Source organism: Rhipicephalus sanguineus, chromosome 6 (genome assembly GCF_013339695.2).
Source record: "Rhipicephalus sanguineus isolate Rsan-2018 chromosome 6, BIME_Rsan_1.4, whole genome shotgun sequence".
NCBI lineage: Eukaryota > Metazoa > Arthropoda > Arachnida > Ixodida > Ixodidae > Rhipicephalus > Rhipicephalus sanguineus.
The window spans coordinates 104,471,491-104,496,335 of record NC_051181.1 but is presented as its reverse complement, the minus strand read 5'-3'; the positions used below and the strand labels follow the sequence as shown (position 1 = coordinate 104,496,335).

General features: G+C 44.6%; 1 protein-coding gene across 2 annotated transcripts; it reads right to left on the bottom strand.

Annotated features, from left to right (window-relative positions):
• Positions 1-1,009: 1,009 nt before the first annotated feature.
• Positions 1,010-21,132, bottom strand: LOC119396078 (glycerophosphocholine choline phosphodiesterase ENPP6). 2 transcript variants are annotated; one of them, XM_037663160.2, is made up of 6 exons: positions 11,852-11,995; positions 11,033-11,142; positions 9,616-9,777; positions 8,861-9,004; positions 3,695-3,806; positions 1,010-1,484 (listed from the first exon to the last, which is right to left on the bottom strand). In XM_037663160.2, the coding sequence occupies exons 1-6, from the start codon at positions 11,940-11,942 to the stop codon at positions 1,318-1,320; spliced, it is 786 nt and encodes a 261-aa protein (XP_037519088.1). In that variant the 5' UTR covers positions 11,943-11,995; the 3' UTR covers positions 1,010-1,317. The 2 variants fall into 2 exon arrangements, 1 of the variants encoding a protein (XP_037519088.1); XR_007416559.1 differs by lacking the exons at positions 1,010-1,484; positions 3,695-3,806; positions 8,861-9,004 and adding an exon at positions 20,692-21,132 and having other exon boundaries at positions 9,613-9,777; positions 11,852-12,200.
• Positions 21,133-24,845: the final 3,713 nt, after the last annotated feature.

Below are 24,845 nucleotides of genomic sequence, written 5' to 3'. Positions count from 1 at the left end.
AAACGAGCCGACCCATCTCGGTTGCACGGAGGGTACATGCGATAACATGAACCCGCGTGCGACGGCCTGCCATCGATTGCTACACAAGCAGAGAGGAAACGCCTCGCCCATGTTGAGAGGGTATGAAGGAACGCGGGAGGGGGGGGGGTCGTCTCGCTCGAGCAGCAACTGTGAACTTTGATTTCAATGGCGTGGTCGCGATCGCTGGCGCGCGCGCTGTCTCGGCAGGCATCAGCAGACGGCTCGTTTACCTTTCCACGTGCTGTGCTCTCAACGCGAACAGACTGTGCGAAAAGTGTTTCTCTCCCTGGAGCGGCCGTATTCTTTTACATCTACGTTTTCTAGAATTACGCGAGATCGGGTCCAAAAGAGTTAGCCTTACATCGTATAATATTACAATTTGTTGCTATCGCATTCATTGCTGGGTCCTTGCGGTAAACTGTCTTTTTTGCTATGTGGTTTTTGTAACGTGGACCAAAAATTCAACACGAATTAACAGTTTCGCATCTATAGCACTTCAAATAGCGGCAGAAGAGCCGAGTAATTGAATTCGCGACATAAGGGATCCCCAATACGCTATAGCCGCTAGTCAAATCTTTCTATCGCTTTTCCAATACCGTGTATGCACTATATATTTTTCGTAATACATGAGACATGGCCACTGCCGACACAGATTCCGGACTCCGCTCTGCATATAATTGTGAACGAGTAATGTGGAAGCGTTGAACACGATAGCGCTTACATTTTTGATCTAGTGCAAATGGCATATGCTCAACTTGTAATGGTACAATAAGGGCCCCGCTTGGCGACGATCAAACATCGTTGTGGTTAGGAAATAACTGCTATGGTGAAATTGAAGGGTAAGAAACAACGATTGCTGTAGGCGGTCGCCAGTAATTGGTATAGCTCATCGCACTGAATGTGCATGGAGGTGATACGTTAGTAAAGAGACAAAGACGCTAGAAGAAAGAACACATACGTTGATACTGCTAAATAATGACTGGTAAATATGTGGTTCGGCTCTTTATTTGCCTAAATGACTGCCATGAAGCCGTTCATGTCTTTGCCGTGTCGTACAGAAGCTACCACCATAGTGGAAATTGTTACTTCCATGACGCAGTGCCTTGCTCTTCAATATAAACACTCATGAGAGGTTTTGATGCTAAGTTGTTTCAGCAGGTGCACCGCAAAGCCGTAATATGGTTTTAACACGCTTGTACGCAAGCACTACAGCATGCCGGATCCTTCGTGTTACCCTGCAATATTGGGTAAAACACAGTTCTACGAATATGTGTCTAAAATCTCTGCAACGTTTAGTTAAGGACGGTTGTACATAGCGGGGTCATATCTCGGGTTTACGAATCTCTTCAGTAAATTCCATGACCCCCTGTTTGGAGCTGGATCCATTCCCAACATGTAGCACATTAAGTTGTAGATATCCACCATTCGAACCAAGCTGGGTCCTCCATTAGCCCCGTGAACGGCTGCAAAAAGAAAAACAGAAAAGCCGTCAGGAAAGAAGTTGCGAAGGGCCACATTGTTAGAATGTATAGGGATGCTACCTGAGGCAGAAACATCGTTTTTGGCGTGGTTTGCAGCTCTAACCCAAAACTTATTGCAGCATTCATCTCGTGATGACTGCCTTGAAGGTGTACTGACACCAAAAAATTGCATCTTGTTTTTTTTCGTTGCGATAAGAAGCTATCGGCCTTCTTATCACATCTGAATACCTCTTTTGTTCCAGCTGGTGATACGGTTAATTATTCGAAGACGTTTTCCTAGGCCGCAGTCGGAGTTTCGTATTCAGAGAGCGCCGAAAGAGGCTAGACTCGGCGTGGTTTCTTTTACGCCCAGCTGGCCACGTGAGCACATAAAACAATGACGCACACACCCTGCGCCTCGCAGGCGGCATCGTGTGCACGTTAGCACAGCGCTAAGAACTGCCGGGAGAGCGCACGCAAGAAGCATGGCAGCCGAAAAAATATCGCGACGTGGGTGGTTGTTTTTCGTTTGCATTACTTATTTCTGTCCCAGTCTTCGTCAATTTTTTTCTTGACTTTCCTATCTTCTTTCCTCTTTTTCTCCTCCTAACTTCCTTTCCTCTGTCTCTTCCCTCCTCCCGAAAGAGCAGGCAGGCGTTGTGTCCTTGTGCTTGTATGTATGCAAATCAAATAAATAAATAAAACCATATTGATGTCGGTGTCGCCAGGCACACTGTCTATTGCAAGGTTTTTTACAGGGCTAGTTGGTGAACTGGCCCTGTCCATTATACATTAACATCCATTAAACATCCATTATAGCTTACAGCGCACTGTTACACACGGACGATTAAGAGACACACGAAGTGTGTTCGTGTGTCTCTTCTTCGTCTGTGTGTCAGAGTGCTCTATGAGCTATAACAGGCTCTATTGATGTTTTGTAGCTGATGCGTGGATGTCCACACAAATATATTAAGGCGAAAGCCTTCGATGCCTCATCAAACGCAAAATTTGACCGGCGTCTAACGTCAGGGGCGTCAACACGAGTGATGCAGAAACTATCATATGTTATGACGTCACATTGGCGACGTCATCACATGACATCGGTGCTTGGCCGAAGGTGGGCCGATCCCGGAAGCAGTGCAAAACAAGGTGGACGTGCAGAAAGCTTACAATGCCTCCGATCCTGGAGGCTTTGCTAAACCACCTTAGTTGCAGAACGCTTGCGGAGAGGGGCGCTTGTAGTTCAATACATCGACTTAGAAGAAAAAGGAGAAGATGGCTTTTGCCTTCGGGTCGACTGAGGCGTATGGCTAAAGGACCCTGTGAGTTTTGAGGTTTTTTGTCGTTTTGTTGTCGTTTTTTGTTTAAGGTTTTTAAGGTCCTTTAAGGTTTTTTGTCGGCACTCCTAAGCTATTACCAGAGAATGGCACACATGCGCCTTTGAACACGCATTCACATATATGATTTATTTACCTCCAATTTCTTTGGTACCTTCATCGTGCCCATGACAGTAGTAAGAGGACTGTAAATACTAAAGAACGACGCATACTTATAGGCCTAAAGTGTTCTAAGCATCTAGTAGATACAAGAGCCACTGGGGTGGCACAGTGGTTGCGGTGCTTGGCAGCCGACCCGAAGGTTGCGGGTCCGATCCCGGCCGCGGCGGTCGCATTTTCGACGGAGGAGAAATTCAAGAGGCCCGTGCAGTTAGGTTTAAAAAGTGTAAATTGTTAGGTTAAAATGTTTTAAACGTTAGATTTGAAGGGTTGCAAACAGTGTTAAAAAGTTGCCATCTCCGCAAAAGAATCACCGTATGAGTTGTTGTAAGAACGCAGGAAACAAGAAAAAAAGAACCGTAAATTCATGGGAAATTTTGTAATCTTTCACGAAGGCGGAAGGTAAAAATTTCTACTACTTATATAGGCGCCAGCAGCGTCCCCTATGTGTTGGCATAGCAACTGTCTTAAGCTAAACGGAGGTTGACACTGAACTCATATTTGTGAAAGTTGTCGTATATGCGCATTTTCAGAGCGAGTCTATAGTCTTCTGGTGAATTTTCATGGAAATTTAAAGCAGGGTTTGATGAAAGAACACGACTTCGTCTTTTAAAATCGTAACTACGGTTCTCGTTTTCTAGTCATTTAGAGAAATCGCACTAAACATGCACCTAATAAAAATTAGGGGACAATGCTAAAAATGTACTCTAACTTCACCTGGTCCTTGAGCGAAGAATATTCCCCACATATCGGGCATCATCGGGTCATAGCCGTGTACACCAGGTGGCGGACCATGATTTCCAGGTAGAGTCTTCTTCGGGTTTTTGAACTGGAAAAGCGACAATAACTGTGCTTTAAATTCAAGCTCATCAAATTGTCACGCTGCTATAGAACGATCCCCACTTGAAAATCATGCTTGAAATTTCGGAGTTCATATTTGTACGCTGATGACTTTTACAGAAGAGCCGTTAAGTTCAAGGTTGGCCGTGTGTCCTAGATAAAAAATTATAATCATCATGAACCGACACGAGCCATCTTCATCGCCTTCCTCTTCCCCTTTTGCCTCGCTACCAGAAATAACAGAACGGACAGCCGGGCTAGTTGGTCTTGATTCATAACGAATTGAATTGTACAGCGCAAAATACGAGGCGAAAGACGAAGTACACACGGACAACAATTATTCCACTCTTTCCTTGTTGCGTACGTTTTTGTTTATTTATTTATTCATTGATTGATATTGTTATCAACATTCAATACTCAAAGTACAATTTAAAAAATAAGATCAATTCTTGGGCAATCCTCCGGAGCGGATGTGAGCCATGTGGCGGAGGGTACAACAACAACAGCAACAACAACAACAACAACAACAACAGCGCTGGCTCTCAACTGAAGGTTTATTGCACACGACACAGGCGTGAACGTGTACCCGCACGCGCAAGGGAAAGTGGTTACGAGTAAAAGAAAAGAGCAAGAGAGGTACCGCAATTTGTCCAGCGCCTGTGCGTGATATTCAGGAATTCGATATCTTTATCGCTTAATGAGATAGAGGGCTGGCTGATGCACCTCGCACCATTTAAATGCGATATTAACGCGATAGCGTTACAGAGCGCTCGTTCCGCAGAAATTTCGGTGTCGGCGTCGGCGTCATTGGTTGTGAGCGAAAAATCATCTTGTATAAAATAAATAAAACAACCTTAGGTTCGAGTGAGAATCGAACCCAGGCCGTCTGAGTGGCAAGTAGATGTTCTACCACGGAGCCACACCATTGCTTGGAACTGCCACTGAAATTAACTTCAATGCTTCACAAACATACGCGTCATGTGTACAGGTATCACAGTACGAGATGTAATATCGCAGTAAAACGGGGCACGGCGTGTATTGCTATCGGGCGTCACACCATGTGAACTGCATAACGAGTTGGTGGTCTAAAACCGGCCACCCGTTACAAAAGGCACACACATTACTGCGCGTATTCCCTTACGAACACGTAGTGGTTGCATCACAACTTCGAAAAAGTATCACGCGCGTAATTGCTGCTAGTTTAAAGCATGCTACTCATTACAAAGGCACACACGTAGTGGTTACACTGTTGTCATAAAATTTCTGTTGAAGAGGGCGGAAACCTATACCTTTACTATAGGTATGTCGAGTGTATGTGCGTGTGTGTGTGTGTGTGTGTGTGTGTGTGTGTGTGTGTGTGTGTGTGTGTGTGTGTGTGTGTGTGTGTGTGTGTGTGTGTGTGTGTGTGTGTGTGTGTGTGTGTGTGTGTGTGTGTGTGTGTGTGTGTGTGTGTGTGTGTGTGTGTGAGAGAGAGAGAGAGACACCGGGCGACTGAACATAATGACAAGCCAAACAGAGTGCGATAAAAATGGGGCCGGATATCGCTATCGCGTTCAACTCTTAAAGGCGAAGCTTAAGCGTCCCCCAATTTTTTGTTAATATGGTCTTTCGTTCGGGTCACTCTGTCTCTCTAGCACTTCCGTAAATTTAAACACTGGCTTGCACTCATGCTTCGTGTAATGAGCAACCAAGTTTGATCACCAATTATTCTTTCCCCAGGTGGTCGAAATTTCCGGAGCCCTCCACTACGGCGTCTCTCATAATCATATCGTGGTTTTGGGACGTTAAACCCCAGATATTATTATTATTATTACCAATTATTCTTTTCGCACTTCCTCTTGTGCTCTCGTGGTCTAGCATTGCACGAAGCATCAATGCAAGCCATTGATGTTCATTAAAAAAATCTGACTGCCTTGGACGGTAAAGAAGCATGTTTACATTTAAGAATACACGCGTACTGTCTGCAAAGCCAATCATACGCAAGCATTACATGCGAGAAAAGAAGGTTAGGCCAGCCTTTGACGTCATCGCCTTCGCTGAACACAACCTAATTCTCAACGTGTCCTCTGCAGTAGAATTTATCGGATGAAAGCACCATGCCTAGGTTAGATCGGTCCGGCCGTCTTGTGCACTCATTGCAAACGTTTGTCTGCTTAGCAAAAAGCGACCATGGTGATTATGAATGACATGCACGTATTGATAGTAGAAAACAAAACTCTTTTGCTAGACCGAAATTCTGCATGAATCGCTAGTTGAAAAACTTTTAGGCGGACCTTATTGCGGTCGATCCGCGTCTTCGTTACGTACTGCAGAAGTCAGTCTTCTATCTCCGGGAACATGCTGGGCTTGCCTCAGAAAGCGCACCTGTGTGCATCTGTTTTTCGGGCTGACCTGCTTCGGACAACCAACGTAGCACGCATATTTCATCGGTTTCAAACTTCCTGCCAGCCGGTCGGGTGTTTAGAAAGAGAAAAGTTCGGAATTCTCGTACCACAGAACGGATAATACTGCTAACTTTCTCAGAAATCAAGGGTGCGGCTAATACAATGGTAATTTTTAAATATATTTCTTGTGGATATTTTTCAACAAAGCCATAGGTGCGGCTCTCACGATGGGTGTGGCCATTGCGGGTTTATATACGGTATACGTGTTTATGCTATTTTATGTTGAATGAAAACAATACTCCCGTATACTTGAACTGATTCACAAGAGTGAAACTGTTTTCTTCATGACTGTAGGTGAATGTGAGGGCTGTTTCGCTATTTAAAACAAATTGCAGATACAGATTTTCGGAAGTTGTTATCTATTTGTGAGGTCTTACTCCAGCTGCGAAAAGAAGAATAAAACACCTCCCTCAAAAGGTCGTGAACATGATAACAGCAATATTTGTGTACAAGACGAAGTCGCCTACACTAAAACAGAGATTACCGAGGTTAGTAATAATAAACATAATAAAAAGAGGTTAGTAATAATGTTTATGACATCTTCATGTACATCATTAATAATAATGGTCCAAAAACACTTCTCTTCGGTATAGGCTTGTAAGGATTATGCAGACAAGCACGTTGCAGAAATTACGCGCATTAATAATATCTCTTTAACCAGTTCAAGAAAACATTTATCGACACGAATTCCGAAGTGCTCGATCGAACTGCGTAGTTGTTTTACACGTACGCAATGACAGTGGCCCGAAGAGCTTTTTACATCTCTACGTTCACATCCTTTCTTTTCTTTCACTATTTTTTTGGGTGGGGGGGGGGGGGGGGGTAGAACCAGCTGAGGATGCTTTACCCAGCAATCGCTGAAACGTGGACAGGACAAGCTTTGAAGTGTAGTTACGAGACCTCAATCAACCACGAGATCTTGTTCCATGTTACTCCTAAAATTAAAAATTGGCAGATCCCACGTACCGTGGGAATCGATCTTATGCGAAGCATGCGCGGGATGGTGACTGTGGCGTAATTTTTGACATCGAGCGAAACGTTACGGAATGATGCTAGAGAAATTTGGAAGTGGTATACGCACACCCATATGTTGAAGAGTCGCATATATATTATATAACCAGTTGTTTACTGCTCGTAACGCTTACCAACACCAGACGCGGTAAGCTGACATGTAGTGCTTATAATCTTCAATACTGGATAGCGCGAATCAGAGCAGCGCAAAGAAACACATATGCACAGGACAGGCGTTACTCGCAACTAAGCTTCATTCAGGAAAGTTTACCTGGATATACACACAGCCAAGTGTCACGCGCAGGCGCACTGCACGTACGTTACATTCACAGTTGCGGTAGTTATGCTTATAATTGTCCGTTATGAAGGAGAACGCACGCACGTTTCACGAACCCGTGTGTATGTGTAGAAGGGGCTCTGGACAGTTTTTGAACAAGGTCATCATCACCGTGATCAGTGAGCACCAGCAGCTACCGGACTTGTTAATAAGATCCGCTCATGATCGCGGCTACGAGGGGTCTAAGTGTAGTGAAGTGCGAGGTATAGCACAGCTGGTGGAAATCCTGGATGCCTCTTACGATAAAATGATCTATGGTGCCTCCTCTCCTGGACGTGGCAGCGAGGTTTCTTGGTGTCCTGTCCATATTCAAACATTCTTTCACGCAGTATAAAGACCAGACGTTGTTGCGTCTTGATAAATCAATGTTGAAGTCACTGGTAATGATGAGATGTCTGGTTCTCTTGGTAGATTTATTGTAGGAAGCATTGACCCCGGTTTTTCCCGTAATCGACCCCGTAATTTCCCGTAATTGACCCCGTAATCGACGTGGACCACGTTGCGGAACACGTCAACGAGTGCATGGTAGTTGAGCGTCTTTCAAAGGTCTTCTGTCATCAGCTTGCTCACTATCCTTGTGCCCGCCGCGGTGGTGTAGCGGTTACGGTGCTCGGCTGCTGACGCCAAGGTCGTGGGTTCGATCCCGGCCGCGGCGGTCGCATTTCGATGGAGGCAAAATGCTAGATGCTTGTGTACTGCGCGATCTCGGTGCATGTTAAAGAATACCACATGGTCAAAATTTCCGGAGCTCCTCGCTACGGCGTCTCTCATAATCATATCGTGGTTTTGGGACGGAAAACCCCAACAACTATTATTTTCACTTTCCTTGCGTGTCAATGTGTGTGTTCGCGGTTCCTGTGTAGGTTGAGACTTTGTATCACCTGTGGCACAAACCCGCATAACATGAACTCTGGTATGCGGGTATGTGCCACACGTGACCGAGAGAAAGGGTTTCATGACGTACGCGACAGGTATTTTGCGTTATTCGTGTCATGACCAGTGAATCGTGTTCGTCATACACTGACCCTCTGCTGTGCCAATTTCGGTATATTACAAGTTATGGAGACGACCAGGAGAGAGCCCAGACGTAGGCGGCTAGATAGATAGATAGATAGATAGATAGATAGATAGATAGATAGATAGATAGATAGATAGATAGATAGATACGTAGATAGAAACGCCCAAAGTGGCTGAGGTTCGCTAAGAAATGCTTCGCATTTAATAATCACAATTTGGTATTTTCTGTCTTACTGGCATGATGTAATGTCCTTCCTGGGCAAGCAGCACTATCGGAGCCACCAGCTCATTATTCTTGAAGTGCCATTCGTCTGGAAGAGTTTCCTTTGTGAAAACATAGAGCCCTTTAGGTTTTTTTATAAGTAGGCTCTTGAGCACCTGAAAGAAAAAAAAAATCAGCGAGAGACAAAAATGTGTCAGATTGTTACCTATGTCCCACTTGGCTCGCATTCTAATTGTTTTACATGACCGTCTGTAACGTGGACACGGATATTTCTCGTTATATACGCAATAAATTGTGTACATCATGAAAAGTATCAATAAAATGCTCAAGTGTGCTGTCCTTTTTACGATACTCTGTATCCTCTGAGCATATGGTGTGGATAGCTCATCACGCTTATATTTCGAAACTTTATAGATCCAGATCTGCTTCACTTTTTCATTATCGGCAGGATGTTATTTTCTCCTGTCGACTTGGGACGTCGGTCTAGGTTTTCTTTTATAAAATTACGAAGCGCGTGGCGGAAAAGTTGAATTAAGCGTGATGAAACATGTTGTAGGAAGTAGATAACCAAGCTAATATCGGGTTTCAAAATTTCTCTCGAAATCAAACACAGTAACAAGGTTACGAGCTTATTAATTGCGGAATTAATATTTTCAAGGATACTCATCAATGCTTTTTTTGTCGTTTTCCCAGGGGGTAGAACTCTACCGGCTGTATGTATTTATGCTTAAGTTGTCGAATCGCGATTTTTAAAGTTCCAACTCACCTCACGTTCTCTACCGAGCTTAGGGTGTAACATGGCAAAGGGTCCTTTGTCGAGCATTATGTGAACATCCCTTTCGTTCACTAAGGCGTCCATCTCTATGTGGCGCGTGGACTCCGGACTTGTGTGTGTCATTCCATGGTCGGACACTACGACGATATTTACCTGTATTTTTAAGGTAAATGTTAAGACCAACAAAAAGGACGGCATGAAGACATTGAGGAATAATACTGTTGTCCTGTCACTGGGGACATCTCCTTAGTAATAATAATTAATAATTATTGGGGTTTCAGGTCCCAGAACCGGAATATATGATTATGAGAGACGCCGCAGTGGAGGGCTCCGGGAATTTCGACCACCTGGGGTTCTTTAACGTGCGCCTAAATTTAAGTACACCGGCCTCACGCATTTTCGCCTGCACTGAAAATGCGGCTGCTGCGGCCGGGATTCGTTCCCGCGACCTTCGGGTCAGCCGTCGAAGCACCATAATCCACTAGACCACCGTGGCGGCAACCTTTCCTTAGAGATGTCTAATTTAGGTTCCGACATTAACAAAACGACAGGAACACAATGATATATTCAGGTTTCAGACAGCACAAGCTGGCACGTTAGATCATTTTGTGAAGAACGAATAAAAGTGCTGCAGTGTTGACAGGTGTCGCAAAAATTGTCGGCATAGTTACGAGTCTTTTGTTTTTAACATGTCCGATCTCTTTTGTACTGAATTGTTGACGTGTACGAATGAACTACTTTGCATCGTTGTTTCAGGTAAAAATACTGCCAATCCATTTTTGAAAGCTCCTCTTTCTAGCAAAGAAATGTACTAGAACCCCAACCTCTAAAGCGGAAGCAATGTTTCTGTACAACTTGAAACCCTAGATAGGATTGCTGCATGAAATGTGATGAAGTTTCAGCCCTGACAGCAAAATCGTTCAATCGAAGCTTGCTTTCAGGCCTCAGTAGGTACACTGTTTTTTTATGTTCCTGCCCGAAGTTTGCCTTATGCACAGTTACTTCGTGCATTTATTGATGTAAATGGCACGGCGTCAACATAATATCATTACTATTGCGAAACACCAAAGTTTATATTTGGTCCACAAGTATATGCGCGATTCAGAAAGTTCGATGGTGCAACAAAAAAAAAGGCAAACGTCTTGAATGTTAGGTTCTTATCACGAGACACCGTAAACATGTACTTTCTCTTTAGGCTCTTTCGCTAGCTAATTCACACTGTTTGTTTAAATTTAAAAAGTAAGGTGCCCACTATTTAATATGTCCCTCGCGAACACTTTCTATGTTATTCGCACTTGCTTTCACCAGACATACAAAAGTAGTGAGACGGCAGAATGTAGGCTTCGCAAATTCAAATGCTGTAGTAATTGCGCACGAAAGTTAGAGCCGTCAAAATGTATAACTTTACTTCTTCTAATAGGTCCTCTCTTTGCAGACCCATTTGCAGGTTCCACAAGTACCGATCGACTTTCTTGACTGCATCGTAGGTGCCTTCGCTGTCAGGCCCATTTCTGTGTCCTGTAAGAAAGACCAAGCACATTTAGAGCACAGCCTCTCGAAGTTCTTCAATTACAAGCGGTCTTTTATTGTAGTATATTTCACTATATTTTATCTACATAGTCACATCCGTTGCAACATCCTGAAGCGCAACTCGAAAACTTACTCCTCCCCGTCCATGTCTTCAAGAGTATTTACACAATTTCTTCTGCCAGCACTTCGCGTGCAAAGGAGCTAAAGAAACAGTTAATATGTGCACTTACTTCAGGCTCCTACGCGCCGCTTAAGCAATATTTTTTTTCTTGGTATCAGAGGCGCTGTCCCCGATGGTGTGGTGTGTCTATGAACCGCGGCCCGCTCCCACAGATGACGCAGATGTGTCAACATTGTGCCTACAGCTACCATGGTCGATATCTATCTATCTATCTATCTATCTATCTATCTATCTATCTATCTATCTATCTATCTATCTATCTATCTATCTATCTATCTATCTATCTATCTATCTATCTATCTATCTATCTATCTATCTATCTATCTATCTATCTATCTATCTATCTATCTATCTATCTATCTATCTATCTATCTATCTATCTATCTATCTATCTATCTATCTATCTATCTATCTATCTATCTATCTATCTATCTATCTATCTATCTATCTATCTTGTCACGCCCACTAATAATATTTTTGCAAACGGAAGAACACCCCTTTCCCAAAGGAACATACCTTCGGCGTCGGGCCCTTCGTAGTAAAACATGGCCAAGTCGAGCGCGTTCTTCTTGAACGCGCCCACTACTTCTCCAATCTTCTGGTTCATTAGGTGGTCGATCTGGGATGGAGTAGCCGTCGTACGGGATGCAGCTTTGAGGTCGAGTGCCATTGATGCTGACCTGACAGCCGTCCCACCAGAACATGGCCACGGTGCGATTGCGGCGCAGCGCCCGCGTCCACAGTGGTTCCGCTCGATTCCACCAGCGTGGATGAAAGCTCCCGGGTGCGGACATTTTGAAGTAGGAGTCGGTTTTTGTGTCGTATATGTAGTTTCCCAGGATTCCGTGGTCTTCCGCATAAAGGCCTGAACAGATGTATAAGTTCCACTCGCTCAATAGGAAGTAAACATACAGCCCTACACAGATCTTCATTCTCATCAACACCTTCTCTCTCCTCTCTTTCCACCCCCTCCCCTTTGCTAACGCTGAGTAGCAGTTCAGAAAATTGATTCAGGCCTATACCTCTCAGCTTTTCTGTCATGATAAATCTCTCACTTTCTTTTTTCATGCTTGCTGAAATTTCGCAAACGCAATTAAAAGTTATCGTAATTTATCTCTTGACTTTCTTTGTTCTTCAGTGTCCTTGATCGCCCCGCACTCAAGGAAAAAAAGAGTATGGTGACTCCTTTTGGAGAGTCTTGACTTGCTACGTATATGACTTTCTTTAAAGAGGCACAATAACTCTGTTGTGGGTCACACGACTCTGCGAGGATCTACAAAGCGAGTTGGCATGCCTCTTTAAAGAGAGTCATATAAGTGGCAAGTCAAGACTCCTCGAAAGGAGTCAAATTACTCTTTTTTTCTTTATGTGCACTTCTTCGTAAACCTACCCCTGAGGCTAAAATAGTTGAAAATGAAAATGTTATGGGCCTTGCCTGCATAAGGACATGTTACAGAGGACAGGCATTCTCTCTCTTTCTCTCTGTCTGTATCTGTTGTGACAGCTTCTGCCTGTGCAGGAAAAGATAGGACCTTTTGCAGCGCAATTAATCCTGCACGAGATATGCTCTTCTCTTTTACACATTTGGTGTTCAGCAGTTATGCAATACTAACATTTAAAAGAGTAGGCCACTGAACTGAGATTGTCAATCTCCTACGCGCCGTTGAAGCAATAAATTTTTTTAGATCAGAATCACAGTCCTCGGTTGCCGCTGCCTACGTGTCTTTTAGCGTCAACATATTGTTTCAGGGCGTTTGAATAAAGAAAGCCCATACACTAAATCATGACACGTTTCACTCCAGTTTTTATGCGTCAGCTTCACAAGACGAGCCGCCTACTACACTACACATTTCTTTCTGTAACATCTATTCTCTATCATCTTTCACTCCCCCTCCCCCTTTCCCCAGCACAGGGTAGCCAGCCGGTCTGAGAACTGGCTAACCTCCCTGTCTTTCCGTTTTTCTTCTCCTCCTCCTCCTCCTCCTCACACCGGCATGCTTCTTTCTTTTCTTTCACTACTTTTAAACCTCGAGGCCTCACACAAGGTAATTACGTCATGATTCAGTCCTGCATGGATGGTTTGGGGTCATAAAAAGACACGGTGAATTTTTTTACGGCGCTTGGAGGCATCAAGGACTAATATTCATCATAGGCGAATTTCCTACTTTAACAACTTATACGGATAATGAAACATCCTTAGATAGGTACGAGCATGCAGTACGGCTCGGCGTTTTCAATCATTATATTACTTCTGACTTTTTAATTTCAGCCTTTGGTGGTTGATGTATAAACTTAATTATGCCGTTGCCAAAGCATATGAGAACATCATGTTTGCTGGCTATTTTTGTGGCAGTTTGCACATTCTCACCACATTCAACCGCCTGAGCGATTTTGGGGAGCTGGTCGAAGTCTATGTCGTGCTATTGAAGCGGTCTGTTACAAGAAAACACTACCAACACAACGCGTGAGTTCACTTCTCTATTTATACGTTTACTTCGTTACTCACTTCGATGCTTTTCGTTGTTGGGCTTCATTTTGTCTACAATTTCCGCAACTTTTTCTTACATGCTCTCATGGTAATGACTCCGATGCCAAAGAAGGGCGTCTGTATAGTACGACACCGTTTACAAACGTACCTTTTTGTAGTATCCCCCTAGCGGGAGCAGCTAATGATTGTCACCAGTTGCCTAAGGATAGCTCGATCATATTAAGACTAAAAGATAATAGACAAATAAGTAAATGCTATTTATTTGTCTGGGGGATACAAAGTAATGTAGCATCACTGTGCTGCGTACTATTCCACTGCGAAATTTAACATTCAAGCATGCAAGGTGGCCCACTAGGGCCGAACAAAGAAACAGTATACACTCGGGGCCCTTTAATACCTGTCGTTTCTCTGTTCGTATGTTGTCGAAATTGAATTGTGGTTCGACTCTCATACAGGACCAACTAGCCCAAACTCACGTTTTAGTGAACCTACAACTACTTGATATCACGCACACATTTATTCATCGTTGTAAGCCCAGTATACCACTGTCACGATGATGATTATATGGGGATCTCCTTTGAGGTAGTGTGGTGGCGTATATATCATGCATTCATCACTGAAATAGCAATTATATGGAAACCCCCGGCGGCTTTTTTCCGTCAATGTTGCTGTTATCATCATTTTCCATATAAAGTCCGAATCGATAACATCGCCCCGCGCATTCTATGTTCTACCCGCGAGAAGGTGCTCGCGAGTGCTGGCGACGAACTCGGCTGAAGCCGAGATTAAACGAGCCGGCCATCTCCGTCGCAGGGAGGGCGCGTGCGATGACACCACCCCGCGTGCGAGGCCTGCCGGCAATTCCTCCTCCAGCATTAGGGAAATCCCCGCCCGTCTTTTATCAAGCGAAGGAGCATCACGAAGGAACGTCGAAAGAGAGGGGAGGGGGGGCTGCGTCGCTCGAACAGCAACTGCGAACCCTGCGATGTGCTGCCGAAATAGCGCGCACGCCAGCGCGCGCTATCTCGGCAGACATCAGCAAACGGATCGTATACCCTTCTACGTACTCTGCTCTCACCGCTTCGCGTTGAGACGACAGACTGCACGAAAACCACTTCTCTCCTTGGAGGCAACCGCATTCCCTTAGACCAGCGTTTTGTAGAGTTACGCGAGATCGAATCCGAAAGAGTTAGCTGCTAGCCTTACTTCGTATAACATTACAATTTGTAGCATTCATTCACCGCTACGCCCTTGCGGCGAAACTGTGATTTCAACAGCGAAACCGTATAAGCCGTCGTTACCTTGTGCTCCGCCGTAAAAAAATTATCGCCATCATGAACCGGTACGCGCTCTCTTCATTCTCTTCACAGTGAAACTGTTTAAGCTATCGGTAACATGTGCTCCATCGTGCAAAACTCCTCAGCTCGGTATGCGCCACAGGAATTGGGCAAGCTCCACTACCGTGTACAGCAGGTGCGAGTGTCAAACGAAAACAAACACGTGAAGAAAGAGAGAAATAGAAAATAGAGAAAAGAAAGATAGAGAGAGAAAGAGAAATAAAAAGAGTGAGAAAGAAAGAAACAGAAGGAAAAGATACAACAAGTAGATTCAAGAACCAGAGAGAAAGAGAAGTGAAGAGATGAAACAAGAGAGAGAAAAATAACGAGAAACAAGGAACACCGCCATGCTCCGCTCTTCCTTGAGGCTTGGCACCACTAGTGCGAAGTTGCCGTAATTTCTTTTTCTGTATCTATTGCCTGTACTACATAGTCGGAGCTGCATAAAGCACGGAACGGTAGCAGACTGCTTCCAAACTTATGGTATTTGCATCGGTTTTCGAACGGTGAACTTACAGGGCCTCCTGTTACCTTCCGTGACATGGGAACTGGGCAGCGTGGCTTATAAAAAATTCGCGGAGGACGTTCATATATATATATATATATATATATATATATATATGTGTGTGTGTGTGTGTGTGTGTGTGTGTGTGTGTGTGTGTGTGTGTGTGTGTGTGTGTGTGTGTGTGTGTGTGTGTGTGTGTGTGTGTGTGTGTAACCCGGCAAGCTACTTTATCCTTGCCATCAACCGCCACGCACCACACGTTATGTAAGTGGTATGCAGAATCTCGTTCCCCGACGTCATCACGTGATTGCGTGATTGCTGAGAGGTGTAAGGGGGCGAGGCCACAGTGTCTTACCCAGCCCCTTACACAGGCCCGAACGCGCTAGCGCGTGCTAGCACACGTGGTTTTGTCTGCGTTACGCCAAGCTAGTACAGCATACTGCAGCCCGGGCTCCTAAAGTGCTCTGCCCGTATCATCATCAAGGCGGTCGAAGAACAAGACGAAGAAAACTTCTCCTTGGCGCGAGCGCGCGCTCTGCACGTATCATCATTAAGGCGGTCGAAGAACAAGACGAAGAAGCGCTCAATATGTTACAGATGGCTATGGTAGGTTTTAGAAAGCGGGCGGTCGTCAATGGAACTACGGACAAAGCCCAGCGCGAAAGCGGGTTCGCATCTAAAAAAAAACGTCCTTTCGCAAGTGTTCCTTTGGTTACAACGCCGTTATCTGCAACGTATGATGGAATTCTAAAAAAAATGCATGCGACAATAATTTCAAAACAAGCGCAAGTTGGAGTCATGTTACAAGTGGTCTAGAAAAAATAAGCTGTCTGGCCTCTGGTGCTGACCATGGCCAAAAAAGGTACCTTATGCAATTGCCTAAGACAACTCGAAGGCGAAAGCCATCTTTCTCTTCTTAGTCGATCTATTGATCCCAACACGACGCCCTTCGAAAGCTTTCGGAGCCTAACGTGCTCTGTCACTGCCTCCGATATCGGAGGCATTGCAAGTTTCAAGTCTCTCGCCTTGTTTTGCGCTGCCTCTGTGAACGGCCCACGGTTGACCAATGGGCGATGTCATGTGACGACGGCAGGCTGCTACATTAGCACACATGCTCTGGGTGTGCGGGTCACTCGGCCCGACTTTCAGCAAGGACGAGTGAGATAGGCACAAGAAATATACGGCTAAACAGCTCGAAGGCTTTCAGTAGTGGCCAAGAAGTACATTTAATACCTCTTTCGAACATAACAAGCGAGAGTTCCGTGATAACTTGGATGTTGCAGGGCTCGTTTGTTCTCTGATATCCAGACTCCGCGCGTGCACGTCCTCCCGACAAAACAAAAGGGTGTGGTTACACGATTGAGCGGTCACAAGTGCACGTTGAAATGAGGAAAACAAAGTATTCGCGGCAAAAAAATTACCAAACTTGAAGTAGCGCGTCGCTGACCGTAATCATTTCTGAAGAGATATACCAGCAATATTTACACGCCAAGGGTGTGGGACTTACTGGGAACCAAACATTCCTGACCGTATTAACCAAGCGCTGCCACGTCTGAAGTGACATGATGGAAGGTTCTGTATTCGCAGAGAGAGAAAGAGAGGAGGAAAAACTGTGCATCTGGCGATCAAACATATTGTCACCTTGTGACGGTAAAGGTGACTGGTAAGAACGAAACTTTATTTGGCGCGGAACCGGGCAGTATCGAAGATTCGTGTATCTTAAATATGGTCTTAGATACTCTTTGAGTATCTTGTATCTGTATCATGATACAAGTGTACAGATATCATGATAACCCAGGTGGGGTATATCAGTATCTGATTTCAGGTGCATCGTACCAAGTATCGTGTATTCTAGTATGCAAGATACATCCTTTGCACAAGTTAACGTGGCTATTTAGTAATTTTAGGCGGTTGAGTTTTAATGCAGGATATCACGCATTAACGCTAACTTTCTTCTATTGCGCAAGCACGAATGAATAAGGAAGCTGGTGTGTCGCAATAGTAAATGCAATTATAAAATTTTCAATAATTGTTTTCCGAATTGTACTTGTGTGGAATATTGCAATTTCTGGGGTTTCTCGGAGCCGTCTGCACCAAGGGAATGCCGGAGGCTGCGGAGCGAACTCAGCAACCACTTACTGGTATCAAAAACTTCGCTTGTTACGGAAGCTTTAAACACTCCCCGGTACCTACCGTCGTCCCGGCGAGTAGCAAGCCTACTAACATAAACAGTCGCCTCTGCAGTCGGTCCGCCACTTCCGGGGCAGCGCGCCGGCTCCTGATTTATGACGCCCTGAGGCATTGTTTTCGTGATGCACCTCATGCCGTCACTATGTATTGAAACATAACCGTAGAACAAAAACTCGATATTTCAGACGCGGCGGCCAGATTTTAGTGATTCAGAAGATCGGTAATAATATGTCTCTTCAATCCTGACGTTAACTCCCTGTCAGAAATGACCCATATAAGACATATGGGAAAGGCCGTCTTTCAAGTCGTAACGTTAGCTGATACCTTCTTCAAGATTCGCACCTCTCCCCCAGCTCTAACATTGGACTGAATTGAGGTCTTGTGGCTATTAGCATGACGGTGGGCCGCTAGCTGTGGTGAGCTTGAGATCTCCGTCATGAAGTATATTGAACAATGTTGACACTTAATACCTAGAATAGTGATACATATCACCGCAAGCTTGTGTACCCGGATTGTGCTTTGCTATAGAGCTTTTCCATTTACTGTTAAATACTCGCTCCCATGCTACTTAATACTACTCGAAACGGACAAACGTTTCTCTGCTCGTTCTTTGCCAAAATTGCATTGTGGTTCGCCCGTTATGCAAGACCAACTGACCCAAATTTACGTTTTAGTGAACCTACAACTGGTTAAAATTGCGCGGATATTCAACCATCGCTGTAAACCCAATATACCAATGACACGTTGGTGATGATATCAGGATCCTTTTTGAGGCAGGATGGTGGCATAATGTCGCGCATTTGAACAGCGGAGCCGTTCTGGGGCTGAGCCTGACGACAGATTAGTGTCCGCGCGACTTGTCACGTTCCGGTAAGCAGGTAAGATACAACCATAGATGGCGCATATGCCTCGGTCGCAGACTAAGCGGCAGCCGCATAGTGAAACGGGGAAGGAACAGCTCGAGCGTGAATAGGGCCTAAAGCCACTGTAGCAGGGGCGTGTGGGGCAGGGGCTGCAACACGTCGTTTCCCGTGTATCTCTACTGTACAGATAATGTAATCACAGACAACCACCCAAAACCACGAAACATCGCAGAAAATGACACAAGGAAACACGGGAGTACCGCAGTTCTGCCGTTTCTGCCGATTTCACACTGGTGAAACTGGGGTAATTTGTTTTTGCTGTATATGTATATATATATATATATATATATATATATATATATATATATATATATACATGTATGGGTGTGTGTGTGTGTCCTTATTATCAGCCTATGCGCATCGAAGCATGCCACATGCCTCTTAGCAATTACGTAGGAGACATATTTACTTCTCGCGTAACATTACAAATGTATCACCAACACGATTTTGTCCTATCCTCTTGATATAATATGCTTCCATAAGCTCGCATTCCGTTTTGTCGCGTTTTGTCTTTGTCCGTGTTCTAGCTTGCGCTTCTTGCCCCACTTGAGCATGTACAAGCAAGCCTAAATACAAGCGTTCCTAATGAAATCCTGCCCGCCACGCAGACTGTGCGTAGCGGGGAGGATTTCATTATGACAAGATGATGTGCGGTTCGAATACGATACGCCGAAAAGAAATTGTCGCATGGCAGTGAGGATATCCGAAATTAAGAAGGCCTACCTGTTTGAGAGCAATACGTTAGCCCACTTGGTGGCGGTTCGTACTTTCTCCTTCAGCTTAAGAAAATAATTAAAGCGTAGAGACGAAGACAACGGATTGAATCTGCTGTATTCGTTTCTCTATCCCCGGGCTTGTCTGTAGCCCAGGAAGAGGCTGTGAATGTAAGATAAGGTTTGCAAAATATTTGCATACTTGCAACAGCCCAAACAGTGGAACTACAACGAGGAATTAACTAACGCATTGAAGCATATTAAGATACAAATATCAAGTATCGTATCGGGTACATTTCTTCTTCTAGAATCTCGTGTCTGTATCTCAAATACTTTACGTCTCGGTATCTTGTACCGCATCTCGATACTATTGCAAACTATTTTTGCCCAGCCCCTGGTGGCATCATGCGTGTGCGATACTGGAACACTTGTAACACTGCTCAGGCTAAACAGCTAGCTCAAGTACAGGGTTGCTTTTTCTTCCTAATAATAATAATATCTGGGTTTTAACGTCCCGAAACCGCGATATGATTATGAGAGACGCCGTAGTGGAGGGCTCCGGTAATTTCGACCGCCTGGGGTTCCTTAACGTGCACTTAAATTTAACGTGCACCTTTCAGCTTAAGCGGAATTCACAAAAACGCAGTTGCTTACGTACACCACATTCGCATCTGGCTCATTCTGATTCAAACGTAGTATCTCGTGTCTCGGCTGCAAAAATGTGACAGCGCATGAAACAACTTGGCATCGATGGCTTTGCGACACAATTAGTCGCAAAAATGTTTCTTGCTCCATTCCGCCCTTTATAAAGGATGAAAAAGTCACCAATATTCCGCAGCGAGAGAACTGGAAGCGGCTACTTGCTTCTTTTGTCACGAGGCCTTCTCGGAGCATGTCCATTGCTTAAATTTGGATCTGTCTCGCTTGGATTCGATCACGTCCAACATTTCGCTCATTCTTGATTCGAAAGTAATTTCGAGAGTAATCGCATATTGCCTAATGCTATAAAAAAGTGTTTTTTTGTCCAATTCAAGAAACCTCAATATTCTTCTGCCTATCGTGACATTTAGCCCAGTGTCGGTATGTGGACTTGACTCATTTTGAAATGAAGCTGCCCGGTTGCTGACCCCATTCTAAGACGCGTAAGCACATAAGACGTGAGCTTCCATCCATGAGACACATAAGCTTCCACGCACTCACCCGTGGCGAGAGAATACCAGTTCGGATAGGACACAGACGGGAAGACGGGCAGGAGACGTCCAGCGCGAAAGCCTCGCTGCTCCATTAAGCGGAAGCCAGGGTAGTAGGCCCTGTCGACGTAATCCCATCGAAGACCATCGGCGAGGAATACGACCAGCTTCTTGCGGAACACGTTTTCAAACGAACCACCTCGTCTACTCTTGTACAAAGACTGTTCTCCCTGAGGCATTGCCAGTCCATCGTGCCTCGATAGTAAGAAGCAAAGGCTCAGCGCCAGAAATCCCAAAAGCTCGGGTCTTCGGGAGCTAAGCAAGGCCATACCCCAAAACGTGTGGACGGCCCTCTAACGCACAACAAAAAAAAATTGTTCCGACCTTTGCGTTGAGTTGATCACTATTGGGACCCCTAGCTGTAGATCAGCGCGAAAATTACTTATTGCGTTCCCAAACACCGTGTACAGTGCAATGTAAGCGGCTGCTTTCCTCTTGCTCGCTAGTCGTGTAATCTCCGCCCTTTTTACCACGCACATCTACGGCTTGGCTATTACCTTGCGGATAGTCGTCGTAGCAAAACAGAAGAAATATAAAAATTGTTTGCGCTTCTCGTTGCAGAAGTTGTGTTTTCTTTCTTCTGGAATCCTGCGTAAACTTTCGCAGGATCTAGGCATGTTCTTGCACTCGACGCTTCGATTACAGCGAACAAACATCCGAAAGCAGTTTCGCAGTACAGAGGAAGAGTTCGCTCCATGTGGCCCTTGGTGTTGTTTTTCTGTGTATTACGATCGCGTTACTAGGTTTCAGCAACTGATGCACTCAGCTAGAAAGGATGAGGCGACAAGCTGGTCGTCGACTGACGGGATTTGATCCGAGCGCGCCTTGCCTAATAGGCACGGTGCGCAGAGAAACAATATCGCACGAACTTTCGGCTCGCTTGAGTTTATGACCTTTTGTATACCAATTTCGCCAAACGTTCACGCAGTTGCATGTACAGATATGTGTTGTGTTTATGTTGGAATATTTTGCCAACCAAGCTATGCCGCGCGCTGCTGTACCTCATACTTGAAATAAAAACAGCGCAAAAGACAGAGGACCAGTAACAGAATGACACAGACAACTGTGTCTCTCTTCTACTGATCCTCTATCTTTCGCAGAGTTTTTATTTCATGCCTGTCGTACCAACTCATACACGCATCCACTTAAGCTGCATCTGTCTCTCGTGTTCTATCAGGCACTGGGTCTCAGAATTTCTTGCTGAATAGCGTCATCATAGTTCGAAGTAACGCGTTTTACGCCTTGCAGTTTCTGGAGCACGTATATCCCTCGAGCAGTGCTCGGGCATTGTAGAATTCCAGTGAATAGTGCGCATTCACTGCCTCGAGTTTCTTTCTGTAAACATGTCCTTCAAGTGGAAAAATTCATCGCAGGGGAAAGTAAGAACATGTAAGTAAATAACGTAGTAGTGATATTCACAGCTAGTTAACAATAAGGGAGGTCAGATAATCGAATGTTTTGTGAAATATGCTTATCGCTTACAATACTGCCTAATGCGAATTCTGATCGCAGCTTCCTGTTGGGGCAATGACAACTCTGTTTGAAGCTTTGGCTATCCGCAGTTGTAGCAATGTAACATTCGTTACATATTGCGTTACATATGGTGTATTCGCGGCCATTTCGCTAGCTTGATATACACCAAAATTGGTGTTGCGCGATGTGACTGTATGAAGAGCATGAATAACAGGTAGTAACATAAAAACCACGACATGCATGCCATATATGTCATGATTTACATGCCGCGCTCATGGTGCATTCGCGGCCATTTCGCTCCTTTGATATACGCCAAAATTGGTATTGCGCGATGTGACTGTATGACGAACATAAATGAGAGGTCTTGACATGCGAATCATGTTATGCATGTCATGTACGGTATGATTTACATGCCACTGTCATGGTGCGCTTCCGACCGTTTTGTTAACTGGATATATATACCAAAATTGGTATGGCATGACACGAGTGCGTGATCAACATAAACGACAGGTCATGCATTGAATATACCAGAATATGCGTTTCATTGGCATGGTGTATACTAGATTGTGCATGCATGCGTGCATGGCAAACATGCGATGTATGGTGGACTAGATGCCATGGCATGAATGATTTCATTTGGCTCAAAGACAAACAAGGCGATGTATGCAGCTCTTTGCTGGCTGCTTCGCATTACATCGATTGCCACAGTGCGTGGGATCTGCCGTATTTTTGTCAGTCCTGACCTGCCACATATAACACTCTCCGTACAACTCCTTTTGCCGCGTTGAAGAAAAGTCGGCCTGTCGAAACGTCGGCTGCAGCGATACCCGGTGTTCACAAATATTTCATCTCTTCACGCTTCCATCTTCACCTGGACTTCCCTTTAAAGAGACACGTTAACTCACTTTGGAGGTCGTTACACTCTACTCGCAGAGCCGTGGGACGCACGTCTCTCCAAAAGGGAGTTAAGCTCTCTCTTTGAAGAGAGTTACAAATGTGGCACATCAGGACACGCTTTAGGCATTGCCAGTGGCGTGTCCGATTTCAGTCTGCCCATCCTCTGGAGCGCGGCAATTTCAAACCGTTGAATTTGAATCTGCCAATTGACCATCGAGGATGTGCGTCAATTTCGACCTTGTGAACTTCTTGTCAAGACATCTCCTAGTGTGTACAGAAAGTGTAGCGTGTAAGCCACTTACCTTTGAGGTTACAAGTTTAGTACACCTACGAACGACAAAGGCATCACGTCGATCACTGAAAAATTCCCCGTTATGCTAACTGAATATCACCGGCTATATAATGCCAAGAGCAATGAAGCCCTTATTTTCCGTAAATATTTTTTCTCTCCTTGCTCCGTGCAACGTGTCAGCTCAGTGGGGCGTTCTTGCTTCTTACTTCAGTGCCTTCGCACCACCGCCTAGGCAGAGGTGTGCCATGACGTCAAGTCTAGAACTTCGGCTTTAAAGAGCGGCTGTAGAATATTTAGATGCTCCATGTACACTCAGACTTATTTATCTTGCCTAGGAAAACTGTTTTACTTACCCAGAAGACTTCATGCGCCCGCCTAATCCCTATGAAGCACAGCACTATTATTTTAAAGAAACGTCGCTGTGTTTAGTGGTATGCATGACAGATATGCGAGAATACGTGTGCAATATTCAGTTAATCTCATTCAAATGATTTGCTGGAAGTGCACTTCTAAATATTCAATTTAATTGAGAGAGGAAAGATACTATGGTGAACATTAGATATGATTTATATATGGCTTGAGTAAAGCAAAGTGAAAGGACTGGAGAATATTATACGGCCATTTTACGCTCTTTCCCAGTGTTCGGAAGCTCGCCTAAGTTAAGCAAAGCTTATTGTCTAGGAAGTAAGGCAAACGTTATTCGTTACGCGTAATGGAAATTTAACGTTTTTAGGGTCATTTTGACCGCTGCATTCATTAGCCCGCATTCAGCGGCTCCAGAGCGTATGTAATTGAATCTAAATTTTAGCACGCAGTCCGAGGTAACTACATATAAGAGCAAGGTCGAACTAAGGGAAAATTAGGATATATAGTTTATTGCTCTATGTGCAAACTTAAATGTACGCGTCAGAGACAGTTCTCACAAAAGGTTACACGTTCGATTATGGATTTGCCTAAGACGACTGCAAGGCGAAAGCCATCTTTTTGTTCTGCTTCTCAATCGATTTCACTGATCCCGCTCGAAAGGTTTCCGCACCCAACGGGATCGTAGGAATTGCAAGCTTTTTCTGCGCCTCACGTGGTTTTCCACGGACTCCGTGATCGGCCCACCTTTGGCAAAGCGACGATGTTGTGAGATGAAGTCATCATGTGACATAACTTGATGTCACGACACAAATTTTGCCGACCTGTGACGTCATGATGACATCATTACATGATAGTGTTTTTGCATCACTTGTGTTGACACCGCCGACGGTCACTTTTCAGGTTTGATGAGGCGTCTAAGGCTAAGATAAAGGAAAAGGTAATAAAATAAATAATGAACAAAAAAGGTAACGTAAATGTTGGATAATTCCAAGCTCCCGTTTTAGTCTATCAGTATAGGTTTCACAACGCCTCAAGAAAAATTCTTGTTCTCAGAAATTGTTAAAAAGCTCGTTCTG

Excerpts from the sequence above, each read along its gene's own strand:
- LOC119396078 (XM_037663160.2), bottom strand. The coding sequence starts at position 11,942 with ATGAACCAGAAGATTGGAGAAGTAGTGGGCGCGTTCAAGAAGAACGCG. Across the intron at positions 9,778-11,032 it reads GAGAGGACCTATTAGAAGAA|GTAAATATCGTCGTAGTGTC; the intron begins GTAAAGTTATAC and ends TTAAAAATACAG. Across the intron at positions 9,005-9,615 it reads AGCTCGGTAGAGAACGTGAG|GTGCTCAAGAGCCTACTTAT; the intron begins GTGAGTTGGAAC and ends TTTTTCTTTCAG.